Genomic DNA, 24,592 nt, shown 5'->3' on the forward strand with positions numbered 1-24,592 from the left:
CCACAAAATCTCTGAAATCTCAAAGTTAAAAACTCACCTGAAAAAACAGCTTTTAGAAAAACAAGTGCAGATATGCTAAAATACTACTACACTGCCTCAAGAAGGCACATGTTTTCATTACTACCCCTGCCTCTTCCTAGAAGCTACTCATGCTTGATCAATAGGCAGAAAACATACATTTGAGATACTATTTCTTTTTAAGAGATTTATGAAAATAGTATCAGACTTACGGCTTGTCCATTTGCTTCATAAAGTGGGCATTTTTGTTTGATCTTAGCCAATTCCATATTCACTTGTTTGCTGACTACAGCCATGGGATTTCCTCCTGGAAAACATTTTGTACAGTTAGAGTACTTCTGAAAAGTCTGTCTGCAATTAAATACAAAAATCACACTATAAACTACTTTAAATTAAAAACAAAACAAAAAAACAACACCTGCCCACCAACACTTAAGGAACAATTGTTAAAATGTTGATTATAAAAGTGAGTGGCAGCAACCTTAGCAAGATCAAGAGTTTATAGCTATGTTTTCAAAATGTCCACATGGTGTTTGAAGAACAAAGGAAAGTTTCTACAATTGCACAGTAAATTTGGGAGTTTTATGAGTCTGCTGACATGTAACATTAAGAATTCAGTCCCTAAAAACATAGTGGAGCAACAGCAAGCAACACTAGTAAATACAATGTATGAAGATGAACCATGCACACCAACTCTACCTGGAAGATGTGTAAATAAAAATATTAGAAGATCTAAGATTCCGTGTAGAAATACAAGGAAGGCAGAAATCTCTAAGCACCTGTAATCTCTAAGCACTCTATCCACCTGGCAGAGGATAGGGAAAGCACTGACACAAATAGGAAATGGCATACAGGGGAGAAGAAGTGACATGGATTTACATTACAAAGTAAACCTTGGGTAAAAGCTTTGCAAAGTTAGCTTTGCAATGTTCTCTGATTCTGCAAACTGACCAGTCTGGAACATTAGTTCAACCCACAGGGAATTTAAGCCACACTAATATCTTCTTGTCATTAGAGATGCAACCAATAAGCAAAACAATGTTTTTAAGTAGGTTCAGTAAATTCAAGTGTTTCAAATTCAATCACCTAGAAGGTACTTGGTGAACTACAAAAAATAGTTTTTCCACAGTTTACTTGCTAAAGAAAACTAACAAAAACAGAAAATACCCCACAGTTTCAGTCTTTCACCTTCTTGAATTTTAACTTTTTCAGTAGTTATCCCTCCTTTCCAGATTCAGAAACATGAAGGCTACCGTACAAACTATCTGCTATCTCCTTCAGTACAGCAAGATTTGATTCAAGTTCAGTACTAAGGATAGCTTCTTTTGGGGAAGGAAACACTCATGATGAATTAAATATAAAAATATTAGTCTTTCACTAGGAAACCTTAAATCTGTTTTACCATGACTGTGCGAATTCAATACTCTGGAAAAAGTTTCTATATGCAATTTAATACAGACTTAACTACAAGACAGGTAAGTTACCTAGTGATTCAGTCCTTGGACCTCAGCTCAGAGGCCCAGTGGCAGCTGAGTACAGCAGCTTTATAAAGACTTGCCCATTAAGTGCAGTGTACCCCGTGGAGATACCATCTTATAGGAACTAGGCAAAGGAACAGACACACAAAAGGATAGCAAGCCAAGGAAAGAGGAAAGAATTCCACTAAGCATGAGCAAACTAAGTAAAATGCTTTTACAACAGCTCAATGACATAACAAGCACCAGCACAACTTCAGTGACCAATCAAACCTAGGGCACCAAATAAAAATCTCAACTTCTGGAGTGAGCTCACATTTATTATGAAAAATCACTGATGAAAAATTCTAACTGCCAAAGAGGTCAAACAAGAACCTCTAGTTCTGGTGTTAAGAAACACAATTATTTTGGCTAGTAATTGAAACAGCGTAATAATTCAGATTTGTAGCATCTTGACCTGCAGATTTCCTCTGCACCCCCCTGGTTACTTTGAAAAACTCACCAAGTCCTGTTACCACCATTGCTCCTAGATCAGCTACATAGTTCCCTTTGCGAAACGTAGCAACTCTTCCTCCTACTCGGTCCTTTTAAAAAAGCACAATGTATTAAAACCTGGTAACACATTCAGCATATTCATCTTAAATCATCACAACCTTCTACAGAACATGAACTAAACATTCTTATAGCCAAAGGTTCAATAAACAGAACAGTTTTTTTTTTTTAAAGAAGCTCTGCAAATGAATACTTGACCTCAACTGATTTGCCTGAGTTAACGGCTAAAATGCTGAAGTTGCATTAAAAAAGTTAAGAGAAGTCTAACACTGACTTGTACAGCTAGACTTAACTGTGATTCTAAGAAAAGTCTTTCAATGCCAATGCACTTATTAAAGTTATATACCTCCCTCCACTTCCTACCACAAATCCCAATACCTACCCTAGAAATGATTCAAGTGTGCCCAACAACTAAATTTAAGGGTCAGGAACACCATCTCACAATTTTTCATATTTATTTTCTGCCAAAGAGCCAACTATAAATCAAGACGACAACCACATATCAACAGACCATTTTAGAAACAGGGGAAAAAAAGGGTTTTGTTCTTGGCACACTGACTAAAGAATGACACTTCTGCTGTTCCTACCATAGTAAACTTAGAAAAAAAAAAAAGCAAAAAGGCCTTATTTTCCTATACTCAGTCCAGCTTGTAGGATGTTACCTGACAAAAATCAATTAACTAGGAGCAAATATCCGATACAGCTACTAATTCATATGATACTGTAAATTCTGATTTTTTTTTTTTGTAATAAAATCAGAAATTCAGAAGCATGTAAACATTACTGGTAGTCTGAAAGTTTCAGAAAACGAGTGGACATAAGGAAGTTACCCCCAAATCATTGAAGTCTTAATGAATGAAAACACCAAACAGCCTTAAAAAAAAAAAAAAAAAGCAAAAATAACGCTAAAGATTCTAATTCTAAGATTCTAAAACTCTAGAATCTAAACTCTAAGATTCTAAAATATCTTTCTGTCAAATTTATGTACTTGTCATAATAAAAAAACCATCATCAGATGCACAGAACAAAACCCAAATTACACCATGGATTCTTAACTTCCATCTTAAGAAACAAAATAAAAAAACATAATGCATTCAGGTGTGCAAGAGAGATCTAAACAGTTAGATCGTTGTGTTCTCCTTTGCTCTAGTGGTATGCGAACTGGGAAGCACATAGCCTGCAGCTCTTACTACCTATGAATAAGAGCAGTAGCTAGCAAAAGAGAAGTCTGACACATTACTTCAATAGAAACAACCTCACACAATCTGTGCTAGAAGTGTCCAAGCAAGCATATTAACAAAATGAAATCAGGAAGTAAACTAAAGATAAATTCCAAAGTAATTAGTCTATGGCTTCAATTAATTAAAATTAGTAGTAAACTGTTTCTAGTTGACTAGATATGAAAAAAATCAAGTCAACAAGATTCTACTTAGAGCTGGTTATAAAAGAACGCAGTAATAAACAAGAATGAATAAATGATTAATTGAACAGTGCAACAAATAACCCCACCTAACTACATAATGGAATTACAGAAAATAATTGTATTTTACATATTTAAGTTCTTGAAATACAGACTTGTATTCTACTTTCCAATGAAAAAAATCAGTTAATCACCAAAGGAAGAAGATTCCAGATATTACTGGTGGTAAGCATATGGCACTAGCACCTGACTATACAGTTCTCTCCTGAGAGAGCATTAGTCAACTCCTAATGAGAACATATACACTTGTTCTCTAGTAAGACAAGTTTAGTACTCCCATACCTTCCATCTGGTTGCAAGAAATGAGTTTACCCATCTTTGGTCATGCTGCTGGAATACTTAGTCTTATGGTAGCGCCAAATGCAGTTACTGCTTACATTTCATTATAAAAGTAAAATAGCACAGATATTTATACCCTGGCTTCCAGAACTGTGACATCCATCCCGAAACTCTGCAACTGGCGAGCTGCTGCCAACCCCGAGACTCCAGAACCAATAATGATCACCTTTCCTGTCTTCTTGGCTGGAAAGAAAAAAAGAAAGGAAAAAAAATAAGTCATAGGCTATATATGTGCATCACTACAGTGTAAGCAGTTAAGTTCAAGTTGTGTCTAAGAGACATCAGGAATGAAAAGCAGCTTTCTTCTCATTGGCAATTCATGCAGTAAAAGCTTTTTAACAAACTGATTAACCACAGAAATAAAACTGAGGTAAATATGTAAGTAATATGGTAACAATAAAGTACTTCAAAAATGTTCTTGTATCTGTTTCATTAGACAAGTACAAGAGAAATTGGTCAGTAGCACATCTATGATGAGAAAGAAAACAAGTAAAAAAAAAAAAAACTATTTGAAGAATCTGATTCTTACTAATTTCTCTGCTACAAAGTATCACAGCTTTATTTCCTCCTGACCCAGTACAACAAAACCTGGAAAGCTTTGGAGCTGAATCAAGGTGTTCATCAGCATCTCTTATCCTACAGGAACACTTAAGCACAGTGTCTTGTGAATTTTCTGCTTATTTCGAGTTAGTTATCATTGAATGAATAAAACTTTATATAACTGTTAGTCTAGTTAATGTTAGACATTAGCTACTGTTAACATCTAAATTCCTTTTAATGCAGGTTAAGTTTACTTCATGGTCATTCTCCATCAGTCATTCATTTTGCACCTGTCAACTACCCTTTAACTTTCTTCAAACTTTATATGCAGTGACTGCTTTATGAAGAAGTAGAAATTGAAAACAAGATCTACTGAAATCATTCAATATACAAACACATTAGAGAGAAAGACTCCTAGAAGTCTCCAGAGAAGTAACAACCACCAGCAGCTATGAAAGCTGGTCTTCTAAGTCCTCACCTAAAAATAAAAAAATCAATTTTATAAATGAGGCTAATTTATTAGATATCTGTCATCAATAGATGAGAGCAAACGAATCAGACCTGGGGTAAAGATCCCCTACAGGAATATGCTTAGGCCAAGTAAGAACACACTGACCTAACAGCTCTGAAAGACCCATGCTGACTACACTAGCTGGGAGTTACTGCATTTTGTTCCTCATGAAGTTGGGGTTCTGTTGTCCAAAGGATATCCAACCCCCCCCCCCATGCTGTTTTGGATTATCTTACCTCCAAGGCAGGTAACAGTGAGCTGACAGTCGCTACATTACAAGCTTTAACTACCCCCTTTCCTTATGAAGAAGCCAGCTTAAGTTAAACCAATTTTCCAAAGTTTCCTAAGAAAATTTGCCTATGAAACTGGATTTTTTTTTTTAAACATTACCAATAAACTGCCATTATACAATAACTGATTAGAAGAACACCAACTGTACAGACAATATGGAGTATCAAGAATGAACTGTGCTTTATACCACATGTGCAGAAAACATAGAGCAGGTTTAATACGTATTGCAGAGACCAACAGGTCCAGTTCAAACCTCAGGTGCTGAAACACATGACACCAGAATAGGAATGCTAAGTTTTGGTATGCCTAAGTAATGCCAAAGTTTTTACAGTCTGTCCCAATATTACAGTAATTGTTCGTGCATGGTAAGAATTTTTCATCAGCCACCTTTTCACTGGCTCTAAGGACATCCAAGTTCAGAAACTGCTTATATGCTTGAATTTTACAAAGAAGAGAATTAAGTACAATATGGTATTTTTATCTAGTTCTTCCAATGAGAGAATAGGGTAACTCACTAGATAGAATAGGATAACTCAAACAGTTAAACAGCCATAGAACTATCTACAGGAGGTTTGCTAAGATTTTTCCCTCTTAAAAGTGCTCAACCTAGCAACACAAGGCTTCTCCGTGCCAGAATGAAAACCATGAACATCACAGAAACACAGGATGTTAGGAACTGGAATGGACCTTGAAAGATCATCTAGTCCAATCCCCCTGCCAGAGCAGGAACACCTAGATCAAGTCACACAGGAACGCATCCAAGTGGATTTTGAATGTCTCCAGAGAAGAAGACTCCACAGCCCCCCTGGAAAGCCTGTTCCAGTGAAGATCTAGTGACAGTGAAGATCTAGCCAGATGTCTTGTAGGCCTTAATTACTGTCACAGCACCACAATCCTAGAAATAGACCAAAAGGTGCTCCAAAATTTGTCCAATCAGATCAAAGATTAATACAAGCAAAACTCCATCTAGACACAGCTTTCAAGTTCCTTACTTGGAAGGGGCTTCACTCTTTTGTAGATACCAAAGTTGATTAGTCCATGCCGCTCCAGATAGCTGTGTACTCTGTGAACTAGCACCGTATCACCTAAAAAATTGTAACATTTTAAGATTACTGTATGCTCAGCAGCACATAACTAAAAACATTCACAACCAAGCATGTCACAGCAGCAACCCAGCAAAATCACACTGAACGCATCCATTTCTGCACCCCCAGCTGCTCTATTGAAGAATCCATATTCCTGACAGAAGAGAGAGGTAAAAACTTTCTAGAAACCATGAATTGTTTTCTATGCTATACTGTAGTTTTAAATATTGTTTGGAAAACAGGCAGCACTGAACTCTTTTTAGTAACACTGATAATTCACTATTTTGCAATACTCGATAGCATGTGCTTTCATTTCAGCATTACTTTCTTTTAACTACTTTTTTTTTTTTTATAGCTGCCCTCCATTCTTTTCCAGTTTATCAAAATCTTTTTTGAGAATGATGGGAGATCCTATATTTGCAGGCTGTAGCTCCTTGCTCTTGCATTGTCTTTTCTATGGTCACACTGTTCAAGACTAATGCAACTTCTGAATGTCATCCAGAAAGCTTACAAACAAGAAACTCACAACATCAAACCACCATTAAGTTGTAACAAAATTTAAAAGCTGCATGTGAATTTACTTGCAAAAAGCTTCTGTAGCAACCCATCTCTTATCAGCTTTCGTGAATTCCGCTATGGATATTTTTCCTTACTAAAGGAACAAACTTTGAAACATTAGCATATTACAGTATTTCATTTTGTAGCCAAACGCTTGCCAAGTGTTCATTGCACATTAAGAAAAGGACCTATCTGAAGTCCTCTCTTGACTTTGAGCTGCTTTTTCCCAAATCTGAAAAATTGAAATTATATATAAAGTACAGTTTTGTCAGTGAAAAGCTTGACTTACTATTATAAGGTGCTTCTAGTTGTTGGATAGTTGCCTCAAATGTCAATTGGATCTTTGGGTTATCCAACCAGAGCTGAAGCTGTTAAACAAATTGTAAGACACATTATTAAGCAACAAAATAAGTGTTTTCCACGTACACATTTGTAACCAAACCCTGACAAGGGATGATATGCTATCCAACATGCACCAATTACAGGGCACCTTACCTTCCAGTGCTCTTTAATGTACAATACAATCCATTTTACTTACCTAAACCATTTTAAACAGGTGTAAATACATCAAGTTAGTAACCTCCTAATCACATGTAAAAGAAAGCATATACCAAAAGAAAAAAAAAAAAACAAAAAAAAAAACACACAAATATAAGAACCAGAATGCTTCATGGAGCCTTCTTCTAAGGACATTGACAGGCTTAAGACATAGGCCTGTGCAAACCTCAGAGTTCAACAAGGCCAAGTGCAAGGTGCTACATCTGGGTAAGGGCAACCTTAACCACAAAACCAGGCTGGGCAGACAATGGATTGAGAGCAGTCCTGATGAAAAGGACTTGGGGGTGTTGGTGGACAAAGAAGCTCAACGTGAGCCAGACGTGTGCTTGCAGCCCATAAAGCCAACCGTATCCTGGGCTGCAACAAAAGAAGCGTGACCAGCAAGGCGAGGGAAGGGACTCTTCCCCTCTGCTCTCATGAGACCCCAACTTGGAGTACTGCATTCAGCTCTGGGGCTCCCAGCACAAGAAGGACATGGAGCTATTAGAATGAGTCCAGAGGAGGACCACATAGATGATCAGGGGGCTAGAGCACCTCTCACATGAAGACAGGCTAAGGTAGTTGGGGTTATTCAGTCTGGAGAAGAGAAAGTTGTGGTGAGACCTTACAGCAGCCTTCCAGTACCTAAAGGGGGCTGCAGAAAAACTGGGGAGGGACTCTTTGTCAGGGAGGGCAGTGATAGGACAAGGGGTAATAGCTTTAAACAAAAACAGGGTAAGTTTAGATTAGATATCAAGAAGAAATTCTTCACTATGAGGGTGGTGAGGCACTGGAACAGGTTGCCGAGAGAAGCTGTGGGTACTTTCATCCCTGGAAGCATTCAAGGCCAGGCTGGAAGGGGCTTTGATCAACCTGGTCTAGTGAAAGGTGTCCATGCCCAATGATCTTTGAGGTCCCTTCCAACCAAAACTGTTTTATGATTCTGTGAGTGTTTCCACTTGCATGGCCAGTATTTTGTGTGATACTTTAATTGGGCTGGCAACATTAGCCAGCAATATTAACCAGCATCTGACTTTGCAGCATTGAATTTCAAATTTTTGTAAAAGCTACAGAAATAACTGTCATCTAATTAAGTCAATTTATCTCAGATCTTTAAGCATCCAAAAATAAGACAACAGCATGGAATATATTGACCATGTACATACAGGGAATAGAACGGTTCAGTTGAAAGGGATCTAATGAAGATCGTTGAGACCATCTGCCAGACTGTTTCAGGGCTAACCAAAAGTTAAAACATACTCTTAAGGACACTACTGAATTTTAGATGACAGTTACACTTCAAAATAAAGCAGAAATAGAATTACAACTGCCAGTGCAAAATAAATGTAATTTCATGCTAGAAAGAGTCATAAAATTAGTCACAATTCATTTCCCTAAGAACTACTCCATGACACTGAAAGCATATTTAGCTGTTCAGTATGTAACTCTAGGTCATACATAGCATATCCACACCATTTTACATTCCAAGATTACTTCTTTGGGTATTTCTCTACAATTACACTAGTGAACTTCTTAGCTTCTCATAGATAACACAAAATGGAGATTATACAAACATAATGAAGAGGAAAGTTTCCATATAATTTGGGAGGCCAACTGTGGCAAATTTTATCTTCAGCATATAACTTCTACTTATTACCAAGTAATTTAATGATGTTCCTTTTTGATCGTGAATCTATTTCATAATATTACATACCAGAACTCTAAGATTTCATTCTCAGTTGAAAGAGTTCAAAGACCATAACCTGTATTTATAGATGTAAATTGCTATGTATATATACAATTACTTTCCCTTGTCCATGTAACTTTACTTTTATTTAAAATTGATTTCAATTGCTATATTACTTATGTGCAGTTACACATAAGAGACTTCAGCATTTTTTTGCAGCTGCAAATTTTACGACCTAAAAATAACTTGGTATGTGTGACAAATGACCATCTCTTTTAAAAGTTCTAGTTTTTAAAACTAAACCTTCATGAATACGCTGAGCAGTGCAGGCCTTAAAATATTTCTGATCTGTTTCAACAAACAGTAATTTAGCATGGGATTTCACAGCATGGGGGGAGGGGTGCTCCAGGGGATATAGAAGATCACATTAACTGGATCTCCTTCGCCCACTTTCGTATAGAATCCTTCAAAGAACTCAGGTGGATTATAAAAGCATGACCTTCCTTTACAAAGCCTACCGTTAGCATTCCAAATTATGTTTTCACCAACCAGGTCATTCACTTGATTCTACATTTGTTACCATTGGAAATACCAGACTCACTAGTCTAACTCCTTGGAACTGAGTGCTCATGCCCTTGTCAATATTTTCAAATTCCTTGGTACTGTGCCAGCTATAAGCAAGAGGATGCATGCTGCAGTTCATAGCTTTTCCACAGACCTGCTGGGCACTGCGTTTATACTACCACTCACTTGATCTGCTATTCTATGACCTCTGCTAGCCTGACTGGAGAAGATCCACTCAAGTCCAATCAAGAAAGGGATTCCTGCCTAGGAACTTCTCTAATCACCTCCATAGCAATTAAGGTCAGAAGATTAATGACACATTTTTGCTAATGCAACCCTGAAAATTCTCCTTCCAAGCATTCCTTTAAATCCTAGTAATTTCTTAGTGTCAGCGGAAGGCTTCTGTTTCTGATGTGTTTGTAAAGGGATTTATCACTGTACACGTTGTGCAAACTGTTATTCAAATTTTTTGGCCTCCCTTAGTCTGTTTTAATGCTACTAGAATTTTGATGACTCTGCTTCTTAAGTGGTCTTCACAAACATGTCTCATGACTTCCCTTCCAAAAGTTACAACTTCAGTTAGAACTAGAACTTAGAAGAACTGGAAAGTCAGAAGTCACTCTGAGCAAGATGTCCACAATGCCTAAATTTCAACTGAATAATTCTTCAAGAATTGGATGCTACTGTCATTAACTGACTGTCAAGGGGCATCACAATCTCAAGTGTGTAAAAAAAAAAAAAAAAAAGTATGGGAACACAAACAAAAACTTCATTGTCTTATGGTCAAGAAAGGCTGCTTTTCCAAAGATTTTCAGCATGAGGCTTTATTAAGTGGTTTGTAAGTTGTTTTCTCTCTTAAATATGGTACCAGTAAAAAAATTAACGTTTTTTTTTTTTTTTTTTTTTTTTGCTTTCCTACTATTGATTTTTCTAATATTGTGTTTTCTAAAACACTAAGTACAGGGGAAAGTGCTGAATCTTGTTTGCATACTGAGGAATCTAAAAACACTGTCACAATTTAAAAGAATCACCCTCAGAGACAGTATTACTGTTTAAGTTTTATTAAGGTTTAAACTTCAGGCTTGCTTGAATAAACTCTCCAACTAATTATGTTAACATTGTATCTTCCTTCTGTTTTTAAGCAGCATGGAAGTTTTATATCGAGTAGAGATTCTACAAACATTCAGAAGCAGACTTTCATTTGTTCAGAGACAACTCTTATGAAATTCAAGCTGAAAAGTAACTATTCCATTCTGAGAATAAGCAACACAACTGACTTGATGTCTGAGTACAGCAACAGAATTCTTAGTTAAAAAAAATAAGCAAAAGCTGAGAGGGTTTACTTTTTGCCTTATTCTAAGCAATAATACAAGTATCCTACTGAAACTATAAGCTGTGACCAAAAATAGAAAATTGGTATGAATGCTCTATTTGTTTGCTATTTAAAAGTTGTAGGAGCTCAATCACATAGTTTTGATGTCATTATGACCATGTTTTGGATATTGTAAATACACTGTAGATTACTTACACTGTTTCAGAGCACTGCCTTAATCGAGGACTGGGTAATACCTTCTTTAACAACTTAAGAGGATGCCAGAAATGAACCACCATCACCGCAAACATCTACTAATTATTAGACATGGTAACTGCCAAAAACTCTTTGCAAGGTACAATGCTACACAAATGCCCTATACCTTTATCATCAATACTCTTTACAATACACTTACGGTGCGGTTCCTGATGTACAGAAACACCTTCTGTGTCTGCTGTGGCCCACTGATTATATCAGGGAAGCAGGCTGCTTCTTGAGATGTCATACGGTCATGTGGAAGTCTACTCTGGAAAGCTGCGCCCTCCACACCTACAATAAAAAGACAAGTTGTCTACAAGCACTGCAAAGGAACTGCTACGTGAGTATTTTTTTACCCTACCTTTCCTAGCTAAGGTATCTAGAATAGCCATGAGGTGACATGGTGGCTGATTTCATGACATGCTTTCACTTAATCCTTTTATTTGTTTCTGTAGGACATGCTGCTTCCCACATCAACAACTCTTTGAATTACAGATATTGTCTAGGCTTAATGAAAAAGCTATACTATGGCAAAAACAACCTGAAAAGTAAAAGGGGACGGCAGAACGCAAAGACAGCAAAAAACAATAAATCATAGCTGTTTTAGATGCTGTCCTTCATTTGTGTAGTTTCTAGTTTCTGTCAGAGTATGAAAAACATTTTGGAGCCCATTCAAAACCAAAAGACCTATAAGATACAAGCACAACAGCCCTTCTCACCTGGTTTCCAAGGGTTTCATTTGCACTGATCTTCTCCTCAAGCTAGAGGAATCCATCTTAGGTTCTTCTTTTGCATTTTTATATATATGCACAACATGCACTGCAATGAAATATAAACCTACTTGTGCTATTCCTAGAACCCCTCCCCTCCTCAAGTACTACCTACAAACAGCAACAGATTTCTACCTTTTCATGTTAAATGCTCCATGTGTAAAATAATGTTAAACAGAGTAGACATTTTATGTCAAAAGACTTTGTTCATAAAGGAACCTGTATGCCTCATAATTCAAACAAAAATACTAGCTATGAACTAATAATGCAGTTATGTACCTTACATGCTCCAATCTCATTAGAATGTTATAAAGCAACAAACCAAGGCATAAAGCACTACAGTTGCATAAAGTGCTACAGCACAAATGGAGCACAGAGCGAATCTTGCAGGCACAGCGAGCAAAACAAAATACTGAGATGTCAAATACAGCAAGAACTATGTAAGTCTCAGATGTCCAAGGAAGTAACTTAAGATCAAGACAGACAGAAGAGAGGTCTTGAAAGATATAAGCCAATACATCCCGAGGGGGAAAAGAACACAAGTAATGCAGCAAGGTTAAGATCATTTGCTGAAACTGGAATTGTTGAAAATTGTAGTCACAGAATATGTAAGCTCACAGTGTGTATTCCACTAACCAAGAGACCTGTTTTAAAGTCTGAAGTGCAGAGATGCCCATGCCACGGTACTGAGGAAATGCAGCAATTCTCTTCCTTTGGTTCTGGTGCAACCATACACACCATTAGCATTTTTACTTCCCAAAGGTGAAGAAAAAAAGTAAGCAAGAAAATGTTTGTGAAGGTAATAAAATTTACTCACAAAGATTAGAAGAACTAGCTGTGTGATGGCCCAAGGTAAAGAAAACTGTCTATAATTATTTATAGGAATTTGACAAGAGGAAATTAAAAACATAGGCTATAAAGCCCTGCAAGAAAGTAAATTGAAATTAATAATAGGAAATGATGACACACCAGTAATGCTTCTGGACAGTAACATTCAGCTATGGAAGAGAACTGCATAGCAGTGCTAGCTTCAGCTTCTCCAGTAACAGACAATCCTCATCCCTTTATCTGTCCTTCAGTCTAACATTGTACCAAATGTGCAGATACCTACATATGAATGTATATGCTGAACCATTATCTCTATAACATTACATGCAAACCAAAGTTTACCATTCTCTGGTATTTTTAATATAACAGATATTAAGGCATCATGAACTGATCGTGAATTGTTAGCAAAAAGCTCAGCAGCACACTTTTTAGAGAATGGCCAATTAAAGGAATATTGAAAATGTCTAACTGACTCACTCTACAAGCTTATGCTAAAATGAATGGGCATTCTCAAGATACTTTTTAAAATGTATCGATTGCCATGTAGTGACCCAATAGCAGAAAACTCTGGTTCTTTTTACTTTTTTTTTCTTTGTTTTAAATTCACACCTTTTATGACTACACCCAAACTGTAAAACTAAAAATCTTAGTAACAGCTCAAGATGAGCGCTGGTATTCAGAGTTTAGACAAAAAACAAAACAGGATTTGACACACGAATTTAGGAAAAGCCTATGTATCATGAGCAAAGAGACCACTTTATTTATCCAACAACCAGAAGATGTTAAAAACTAGATGTCCTTGAATTTAATTTTGCAACTATACATCTCAAAGTTAAATGACTTTCACGCAGATAAAACAGTCCCCCTGTCCTGCCCCCCCCTTATTATTTTGCATTTCACAAAAGCAACATGGTAAAAGGAGTACAAGTTCAGAATTGCATATGCTTTCCTTGGGGCAGGCAAGTTATTAAAGAGCGTAGGAATGGCTCTGCCTAGACTCAATTAACAACTCTTCTGCACACATTCACACACACACTTAACACTTCCTGACATTCAGTATCAGCAACCAGTGTACTGAAATTTTGATAGTCTTTCTCCCCCACAGAAGAAATCCTGAGGGCTACTGCTCATTTAAAGACTTACTGAAACATCTGCAGATGAAAAACACTCCAAAGGAAAGTTATTTGGCTAATGAATCAGTCAATTACTAAAGCAAACCCTCAACGTATGTATGTAATGCATATTATGCATAATTTCCAAGCAGTGAGTGCCTGCCTAAAAATGAAATAGGCAACACATCCTCAAGTCCACAATCTGTAATATTCAGAAATTCTGTGTGAGTGATGAGTGATTCTGTATGAATGGTAAGAACCAAAACATAGATTCCTTTACATAAACAGCAAGGATGCACACACAGATGAATTTTCTCAATTTGCATTTGCTTCAAAAAGAACATCTTGAAGGTACAGAAAAGGTTCTGGAGCCTTCAACTCCTCTGCTTAAAACCCTAATCCTCATTCCTCATGTGACAGTGAAAGTGGCAGAGCTGGAGGATGATTTTCAGCAGCAATCTAAGTACCTAAGAGTAAGGATATCAATTATGTGAATTAAACAGCAAGTGCATACTGCTGACATCAGTACTTAGATCAAATGTTGAACACAATTTGCCACCCAGTCCACTGAAAAGCAGACTACTGACCTCCCCAACAGATAGATCTCCTGGGCTAACCACTGGGATTCATATCGAACTCAATCCCTTAAAAAAAAAAAAAAAAGAGAGGGAAAGAAAGGTACTGCTCACTATGTTTTTTCAGCAACTTCAAAAAAGAGACTACTGTGCTGAAGCCTGGGGCTTTTCTAAAATATTCTGTTAAAAACTGTCTAAATAAGAATTATCGTTTTGTATGTCTGGACTCCTCTGAACATGGAGAGGAAAGGAGGGATGAGAGATCGGCCTGAGACATTTCAACATAGGTCAGTGTCCTTTTCTGTATTCACTACAGACCTCAGCTGTTTTTTGAAAAATACCCCTCACTTTTTTTTTTGTTTGTTTTTTGTTTTTTTTTTTTTTGAACAGGTGAGTAAACAACTCCTGCACCTCTTGCTAAGTTTTGGACACCCACACCCATGCGCACTTGCAAGCATCACTCCCTAGCTTGGCGGCTCTTGCTCCTAAGTGGCAAGCATCAAATGCCACCCTCACCTGATGCTTGGCCGTCTCCATACCCTCCAGAATTGTCGTCTTGAAGTCCTCCTGCTTGCCCTGTGGAAGGAAAGAGGAGAACTCAGGGACCTTACTCCATAAGTTAAACCATACTGGACATAAAGGCCCGGCAGTTGGCGTTTTAGGTATTAAATTTCACCAACTAACTAAACCCATTTTCTGAGAATCCCATCTTCATGAACCTAGGTCCAGGGCACCAAACTCTGTGGTCTTCTAAGGTGTTATCCGTGTTACTGGATCCTTCACATCAGACTTGTTCGGGAAATAAAAAAGTACACAATATGTAGCATTCCTAGGGGCTAAATACTTAGGATCAACTTCATTAATGGCTAGGATTTGAATAACAAGATTACATTTCTTACTGCCAAGATTGGGTAGATGGATACCATCAGAACCATAAGAATTTGATAATCTTTCCCCTGAGACTCCTGCATCTCCTCATATGCAAGGGTATAGCTCAAACCGTTCTGAAAAGCCTCTTACTTTGAAGAGAGCCTCTTCCTTCCTTGCTACAAAACCTTTCCTTGAAGGTTGATGAAGGGACTTTATATGAAAGGTTCAGAACCTTGGCTTCAGAGCCCTCGATACACCAGCAATACTCTAACAAACACAACCTCTAAGTCAAGTATATGTCAATACTGCTGATCCACAGATCAGTAATGTAATCAATACCCACCACTGAAAGACATCAGCCTTTCAATGTATCCAGAGCTGGAGACACAAGGAAAGGCGAAGCACTCATCTGAAAGATTTGAACAAGCCTCTGTATTACCTTAGCCTGACTGTAAATCCTAAACAGCAGCCTTGATAGGACTCCAACACAACTTAGAACAGAGTATTTCTAAAACAGCTGTGATGTCTACAGAAACAAAGCTAATATACATAGCCTTCTTCATGCTGCTAATCTTCACAGAAGCAGCTAGCTCCCAGTTTAACTCATAAGTGATACTCATTTCTACAACCAAATACTGGTCACATCATCACCTCCAGAGAACAGAAAGCCATGGAACACTACCAAGCCCACTGAGCACTGTTCACCCATCTACACCTCTATTAAGGCTACTTCAAACCAAGTGCTTTAACAGTCAGGAAGCAGGGTGTTTTCTGAACTCAAGGCAGCAAACGGTCACTTCCTAGACCACGACCACTCAAAGTGCCATCTTCAAACACATAAAGACAAGTTCTAAGCTGAGGCTGAATACACAATCATTAAGATTACTCTACAGCTAGGGATTGGAGAACAATTTTGCCAAATATAATTCAAAGCTCTCAGCGGATACCCTAACTTAATATAAAAATGGTTTAATTTAATCTAAGCTAATGAACCAAATGTTCTCATACTTTGATAATCTAGATGCACATCTAGCATGCTGTAACATTATACGTCTACAAGTAAAATAATAAACAAGGTTTCAAGCAGTTTTAGTATAATTCTGTAAAGATCCCCACAGACTTACTGAGTATACTGAGTGCCTTAGGGCACTACAATTTCAAGAACTGGGCTTCTAAAATCTTAATTAGCTTTAAAAAGATTGTCTACCATATTGCTTAATATGGCTCTGAAACAAGGAGGCCATTTTCACTAAGTTACAGTAGAGGAACAAAAGCAATTTATTAGCAACACCCTACTAGCAGGAAAGTTCAGACTCACAAAAGAGATTGTGACAAATATTTGCATTCTGACAGGCTTCCCTGTCAGAATCGGGATTCTCTAGACTAATGCATCTGCAACAGCAAGATCAAATTCCTAACTTCACTTACATCTTTAGTACTTTACTTTGCAGGGAACTTATTCCAGCATTACAGGACCTGCTTCCATTCTTGCAAGAAAATAAATCAAACATCAATATTTACACTCCAGCATAAGCCATTACATTACACTAAAAGTTACACTTTCATCTTTCATAAGTTAAGGAATTGCAAAGATGCAGACATCAGTCTGTGGCATTTGTTATCACAGACAGTGAATAGAGGGGACAAAATTGCTTAGTATCACTACAAAAAGAAGTCAATATTTTCTTGTGTTAACACAGAAAATTGTTTAGCTGTTATTAAGTCAAAAAATATTACTAACTACTGCTTGCTTCAAAAATTCTAAACACTATCCAGTCTGAGTAGGGAAACATGTAAACAAGGCATACTAGCACTCAGATTCTCCCTCCTTCCCACTAAGAAAATCATATTCCACCTGCAAAGGAACAAAACAGCAAGCAAAGTACTAATCCATTTAACACCAAACTATTGCAGTTGAGCATGACTTGCAGGAACAGAATCTGCTGAAAGAGGCAAGGCAACAGAATAATGGACCATGAACTGAACGGTAACCTGGAATAAGGTCAGGAAAAGAGTCTACTTTGTTTTAGTCCACGTCATACAATCATCCACTGCGTAAAAATAAAGAATAGCAGCAAAGGATGGCTAAAACCAAGTAATAAATCTCAATAGGAAAATGGACAATTCAGATGAAAAGGCAGAGACAAAGCACCACCAAATCTGAACCATATTTGGGTTCACAGTTCTTTGGAAGACAGCAGCTAGAAACAAGATCACTAGAAAGTAAGAATACTAACAAAACTTAAGACAGGAGCTGGTAAAGGAAAACTTCAGGAGGGACAAAAATGAAAATCCAATTTGGTAGAGGCAAACAAAAGATCCTTAGAAGAGAAAAAAAAAAAAAAAAAAAGGAGAAAACTCCTCAATTTCAAAAGGGCTACTGGCAAACAAGAACTCAAATGTCATTCAGCACCAGAAGTGATTTTATTTTATTTTTACTATCAGAGAATATTTCCCAAACAAAAAAGTAGAGATTTTAAGTAAATTAACTTATATTAATCATGAAATACTGTTTAATGTGTAGCAGATCTTGCAAATCCAGACTATGACAATCTGCATAACCAAAACATCTGTAGTTCACCAAAGCTGAACATATTAATGGAACCCAACCCCACTACAACCAACATTTCACTATGACCTGAAGTGTGAAACTTAACTTTGCTTCTTATGCGAACTATGAGTACAGACTAATGAAATACCAGCTATTGTTAACATTTACATTTTTATGGTTGCACTTAGAACACAAAAGGTAACAACTCAAAACACAAGAGCTTTACATCCTTACCACATTACCTGTAGTTTGGCAGGCTTTATACACAAATTAAATTATTACAGCCTGCACTGAGAATAAAAGAACAGTAATATACAAGCTATATTTTGTATCTTGCGTAATTTTCAAAATGTAACCCAGCCCTAGCATTAATATCCTATTTATTATTTCTTATTGAACACTTCTGTTTTTGCTTCAAAGAAGTGACAGAGAGAAAAGCTCACTTATAATCGTTTCTATGAGAATACACAGCAGATTATATGCCTTTTCTTGCTAACGTTTAAATAACAAGTTTCAACATACTTGAACATCCAGTGTAAGATGAGCTGATGCTCTGATGCCTGCATTTTAGAAAATAGACAAAAACACTAACACACACACCTTCAAAAGCCTTCAACAACACATTAAGAGTAACTACAGAATGACAACCGAAAATTTGTCTTCTTTCATACACTGGTCCTACATCACTCCAACATGCATATGTTCATGATTTCTAGCAAGGATATAATGACCTGAAGCTGTGTTATTTCTAGCCATCTATATATGGCCTGATTTAAAACTGATTTTCATATAGGTGACTAAACATGGTACCTGCAGAACAACTGCTTAACGGACTGTAGTATGTACAAAGAAGCATGAGCCTATCACTGCCTATGTTTCCTCCTTCACAAGGAAGAATGCAGTCCCGCATTGATGATGCCTTAAACTGAATTAAACAATCATTCTTCTAGGTACAAAATGGCACATGAGAAATACACGGAGAATGATATAATATTATATCTCATGAATTAAACCCAAAGTCTAGGATAAATAATTAGTTAAATCAGTTTCAAAAGAAAACAATTGTGATTTTTAATGTATTTCTTGAAACTGTCGGTAAGTATCTCCAAAGTGACATCAGTCACATTGTCTACATGCTCAGACCTGCCTGACAAAAAGCAGCTCATTAAGAGCAGAACAGAAGACCAACAATTATTCACATCAGTGATTAACCAGCAAAAGTTCAACTATTAGATTTCAACTACCATCTAAAACCAATGAGTACATACATTATATTGTGAAAACTGACAGCTAAACTTTGCAAGAGCATGATTTTGTGAACACTACTATGATACATCAACTTGAGTCCAAATGGTGGTAGCTGTAAATACAACAGAGTTAAAGAATGGATAGGGTACTGCTAATACCATAAAAAACAATAACTGCTTCATTAACAAGACTAGCCTTTCCTGTGTAAAGCAAAGCTTTGTAACTCTGTCAAAGGTAATGAGGAAGGTCCTGAAGTTTAAGCAGTGTCCAACCAGAAATTAACATTAGATCCATAACTGAAAGCCACAAAAATCTCTATGGATTAAATCAGCTCTCCTGAACAACAATTCCCTAATAAATCTAACATTATTTCTCTCAAATAAATTAACATTTGCACTTGAGCCCGTGCGGCAGATAAGTGCCAAAGCAGCTATTCTGGTCAATGAGCTTCTAAAGTCAAATCAATAAGGTTTACAAGAATACAGTATGAGAGGTTCAGCTTAGTTTAGGATTATATTACACACATTACCATCTTCTTTAGGCTACTCTTCCACATTTTTACCCTCCTTCCACACATGGGGACAGAAAACTAAAAAGCATAGAACAATCAAAACCAGACATGGGATTCATCACGCTGCACATGGCCACACTTTATTTCCGGCAACAAAACACATATATAGTGCTACAATAGAAGGTCTCTCTTTACTTACCAGATGGCTCTTCTGGCTCACTTTCATTCTCTTCTTCTGCAGGAGCTGGTGGTGGTGGTGGTGGCAGCTTTTTCTCTTTCTCAGCTTTAGCATTTCTCTCTTCTTCAGAATAATACTCATCTTCTGATAGGTTTGCAAGACTTTCATCCATTTCTCTATACTCCACCTGTAGAAAGCACAACAGACTATAAACACAATGAAGATGTCTGCAAGTCCAATAATAAAATGAACACCGTAAGCAATTCTGCTGCATACAGACTCAAAGAAAAGGCCTAAGTTACCTTGTCCAGAGTCTTATCTCAGGCACCATGTTATACAGGTCTTCGACAGCTTAACAGGTTCCATGTTTTCATCTCCACTAAAAGAACTTGTCTTCAGCACTCAACTGTCCAACAGAAAGCGTTTTTTCCTAAAATCTAGGCAAGTCTGTATGCATCCATTAAGTCTGCTTCATGATTTAACCTCTGTAGTTTTCTCTCCTACCTTCACCTCCCTGTCAAAACTCAAGGGTGAAAAATTGGATGAGTCCCATCTATAATTTGAATTTATCTGTCAGACAAGGCTAATAAGAACCATACACAGTTCTTCCCACAGAAGCCATGTTCCCAGAAACATAGCTTACGCACATATTCTATCTACTGGAAAACCTCCCCTGGTACAGAGGGTCACATTTGCCTCTTGTCCAGAGTGGTCACGCTGGTGGCTCAAGAGAAAAACCTCTCTCCTGTTTTCAGCTGATGAGCTTTTACTTGCTAGAACAAGCTGTGGCTAGCTCACAGATGCTTTATAGTTCTGCTTCCTCTTTAAAAACAAAGAAAAAAACACAACCCACAACCAGACTTCATCTGATCTCTCTTATTCTGGTTCTCCAATACTTTTACTGCTGTAATTTACAATGCCATCTAGCTTTTCTCATTAGTGTCCCCACATAAATCAAATACTGAAAAATGCACCTCTACATTTCTCTCCAGCGCTCCAGTTTTGCAGTGTCTCTTCAAAACTGTATGTTGGATTTGGCCACCTCTCAACTAAGACTTCAAGATGCAGGAGTCATACTTCAGAGGGGGTATCAGAGACTACCACAGCACCACTCACACCTGCAAATTTAGTCTAAGTGCTTTGCTAGAGATAACTTACAGAACTAAAATGAGTGCCAAGGAGAAGATACAATGCGAAACAGGATCACTGATGATAATTCAGGATTAATTTTGAACTTACTGAGTACCTGACCACAGAGCAGATATTAAACATGCAGAGTTCAAACAAAATGCAAAGAAGTGCTACCAAAAAGTTGTCTACCAGCCTGAAAAAACTCGGTAACACAAATCTTATGTTTAAGAGCTATCCACACCCCACTGCATGGCTCTTCCATTGATGAAGAGAGTTGTTGTAACTGCAGGCATGTGGGATGGACTGTGCCTATCTCAGTCCACTACATGCCTTCCAATCATGTCTTCCCTCTCTACTCCCATGCCTTCTTGTTTAAATCTAAGAGCCAAAATAATTAAATGATAACCCTCTGAGGATATAATGGAGTAAACATCTGATCACATACAGTGAAGATTCAGGTAACAGATAAGATAACCCTCACTTGCCTTCTTCAGCTACATATTTTGTTCTGTTCTCCAGTAAAAAGAAATAACATTACTAGTTTCAGAAAAAAGCTTGTTCTACCTAAAATGAACGTGGAAATCCCAAAAACAGATGCTTTTTCCAAGAACCGTTTTTCAAAATAAAAAAGTCTTGTATATTGCTACTAAATTTCCCTGGTTACTGGAAAAGAAAAAAGTCATTATCAAAATATGCAGTCACTGGAAAACTAAACAGAAAACATCTGCTAGTGTCCCTACAACAGCCTACAGGTCAGCTTCTACCATGAGATGAACACTGCATTTCTCATCACAAGAATAACAAATCTTTCACTTTTACAGAGTTTGATCATTAAGGAAGGGCATTAATGGGAACAAATCAAAGCAACATTGGAAAGTGTGTGCACAGCAAAGCCTAAGTTCAGTAAAACACTAACACACTCAATTATCTGCTCTCTTTCACAGCATCACAGGTACCTGAAACCAACAGAAACTAACTGCCTCAAAGCCCTCTAAAGTCTCCCTTCTTCCTTGAGCTCCCACAGCTTTCAGAGAACAATCAAGCTGGCAAAGCTCCTCAAGTGATTTCACAACAGAAACATTTACACTGATTAAGACAGTGACACCTTGCGCTAACTTGAAGTGATTATGGGAATACCATGCTACAAGAGATTAACGTCCTTAGTTAACAGATAGTGTCAATGCAGAGAAGCATCACCAAAACACAATCACAAATAATGAATTCTTACTTGCTAACAGAGCACTAGAAAGTAAGGAAAATCCAGGTATGCTACCTCCGAGGCTGTACCAGTTTAACTTCTTTTGGCAGTTTCTACATGCAAAGGACCAGTCTGGCTACCACGTCATGTAAATATTCTGAAAAGCAAGACATTCCATGCTACAGCACAACAGTCTCTAAGAAGTAATTTCAGCTTCCATATCGAAAACAACCAGCTGTGGGCACGCCCAAATTCTTCAAAGTCTTCTGCAACAATGTTTCCAAATAGAAGTTTAACGAACAAGAAATGTTCTCCTACGTTCAGGAAAGCATAAAAATCGCAGAGCGGGAGCCTAAATTATTGGAAGCTACTTAAGACGTATAGATTTCACAGTTAAGCCTCACCTCCACCCAAACGTCGCCCCAACTCTCCAACCTCGCCTACGGAAAGCTGAGGCGCAGCTGACGCACAGGGCACTCGCAGGTCCCTCCCCAGTCCAGCACCGCCCAGCACACGACAGACCCCGGCCCCTACCCCTACCCCGCCCCTCCACCTACTTTGGCCCGCTTGCGGCGGCTGGTCCTGCGACCCTCCGGGGTCTCGGCGATGCCGGTGGTTTCAGCGCCGGGCGCCGGGGCGGCGCCGGCGGCGGGCGGCTCGGACAGACCGCCCGGGGGCGAGGCCCGCGGCGGCTCCTTCTTGCGAGGAGTGCGCTCCGCCGTCCCGCCGCCCTCGGCGGAGGAGCCCAGCGCTCCCGCGGCACCGGACGGAGGCACCGGCGCCTCGGGCCCGCCCTCGCCGCCGGCCCCCGCCGCCTCCGCGGCCTTCTTCCCCCCGGACAGCATCGCCCCGGCCGTGCCACGCCGCCCGCACAAAGGAAGCCGCGAGAGGGCCGCCGGCACCGCCCCCTTACGCCACCTCCGGGGCGTGGCACGCGCGCGCCGGGCCTCCGGTATGGGCGGCTGCCAGCGCATGCGGAAATGGCGTCCTCGCCCTCCGGTCCGCGGCCTGCTGACGTAGCCTCCGCGACGGGGTGAGGTGGTGCAGGGGCGAGCGGCCCCGCGGGAAGGACGCAGTGAGGAAGCCGGGTGCCAGAGCTCACCTCAGCCCTGCGTCTCCTGGGATCTTGGCACGAGACGGCTGAGAGGGAGGCTGCCAGCAACACTATCAGCCCAACCTGCATCTTGATCTTGCTGCTGGCAGTACCTTGCCATTACTACAGATGTAATGGTTGCTTTGAATTCACAAATAACTATTCCCCTCTAGGGCAGATTCCAAGGGAATTCCCAGTTACTCCTCTGGCCCTGCAGTGCTCCTTATTGGTTCTCTGTCCTGCAAGTCTCACAAAAACCTCCAATTACTTTAGCAAGCTGAAACAATGCCTACTGATTCCCTTTTATGCCTATTCCGTAAATTTACCTTTGCATGCAGCTCTTCCACAATTTCCCCACCTATACATCTAATCCGGATAAAAAGTAGCAAGACCTGTTGGCAACCAAGGAAAATAAAAAACTTCCCTAGGCAGTCCTAGTTAGCAGTATGTACTCATGAGGTGCTGACACATACCAAGGCTGGGGAAAGGGAAACATTTTTGCCTATAATAGAATCATGGAATGGCTTCGGTTGGAAGGAACCTCAAAGATTCCAACCCCCCTGCCATGGGCAGGGATGCCACCCACCAGATCAGGTTGCCCAGGGCCTCATCCAACCTGGCCTTGAACACCTCCAGGGATGGGGCAGCCACAGCCTCTCTAGGCAACCAGTTCCAGTGCTTCACCACCCTCTAAGTGAAGAATTTCCTCCTAACATCTAATCTAAATCTCCCCTCTTTGAGTTTAAAACCATTCCTCCTCGTTCTATCATTATCTGATTGAGCAAAGAGTCACTCTCCATCTTTTTTATAAGTCCCCTTTAAGTATTGAAAGGTCACAGTGAGGTCATCCCAGAGCCTTCTCTTCTGTAGGCTGAACAGCCCCTGCTCTCTCAGCCTTTCTTCATAGGAGAGGTGCTCCAGCTCCTTGATCATCTTTGTGGCCCTCCTCTGGACCCACTCTAACAGCCCCACATCCTCCTGGGGCTGGGTGCCCCAGACCTGGATGCAGTAGTCCAAGTGGGGCCTCACAAGGGCAGAGTAGAGGGAGACAATCACCTACCTTGAACCCACTGGCCACTCCTCCTTTGGTGCAGCCCTGGCTCATGTTGAGCTTTTCATCCACCAGATCCCCCAAGTCCTTCTCTGCAGGGCAGCTCTCAATGAGTTCTTCTCCCAGTCTGTACTCATGTCCGGGATTGCCCTGACCCAGGTGCAACACCTTGCACTTTGACTTGTTGAACCTCATTAGGTTCACATGAGCCCACTTCTCAAGCTTGTCCAGGTCCCTTTGGATGGGATCTCTTTCTTCAGTTATATCAA

The 24,592-nt window shown here is 39.1% G+C and overlaps 1 protein-coding gene across 5 annotated transcripts in view; it reads right to left on the reverse strand.

Annotated features, from left to right (window-relative positions):
• Positions 1–23,049, reverse strand: part of KDM1A (lysine demethylase 1A) — a 52,792-nt gene extending 29,743 nt beyond the window's left edge. For 3 of the 5 annotated variants that reach the window (XR_014685595.1, XM_084496837.1, XM_084496840.1), the window contains exons 1-9: positions 22,737–23,048; positions 19,872–20,037; positions 15,009–15,068; positions 11,365–11,498; positions 7,139–7,217; positions 6,199–6,291; positions 3,941–4,047; positions 1,996–2,077; positions 231–325 (exon numbers count right to left, since the gene is read on the reverse strand). Coding sequence is in view for 4 of the 5 variants with exons in the window: in XM_084496837.1 (XP_084352963.1) it covers positions 231–325; positions 1,996–2,077; positions 3,941–4,047; positions 6,199–6,291; positions 7,139–7,217; positions 11,365–11,498; positions 15,009–15,068; positions 19,872–20,037; positions 22,737–23,024 (1,104 nt within the window). In the remaining variant the exon portion in view is untranslated. Of the gene's footprint in view, positions 1–230; positions 326–1,995; positions 2,078–3,940; positions 4,048–6,198; positions 6,292–7,138; positions 7,218–11,364; positions 11,499–15,008; positions 15,069–19,871; positions 20,038–22,736 lie in introns of all 5 variants that reach the window. The other 2 variants (XM_084496839.1, XM_084496838.1) reach the window with 2 other exon arrangements.
• Between the last annotated feature and the right edge of the window lie 1,543 nt (positions 23,050–24,592).

The sequence above is a fragment of the Aythya ferina genome, assembly GCF_964211825.1.
Source record: "Aythya ferina genome assembly, chromosome: 24".
NCBI lineage: Eukaryota > Metazoa > Chordata > Aves > Anseriformes > Anatidae > Aythya > Aythya ferina.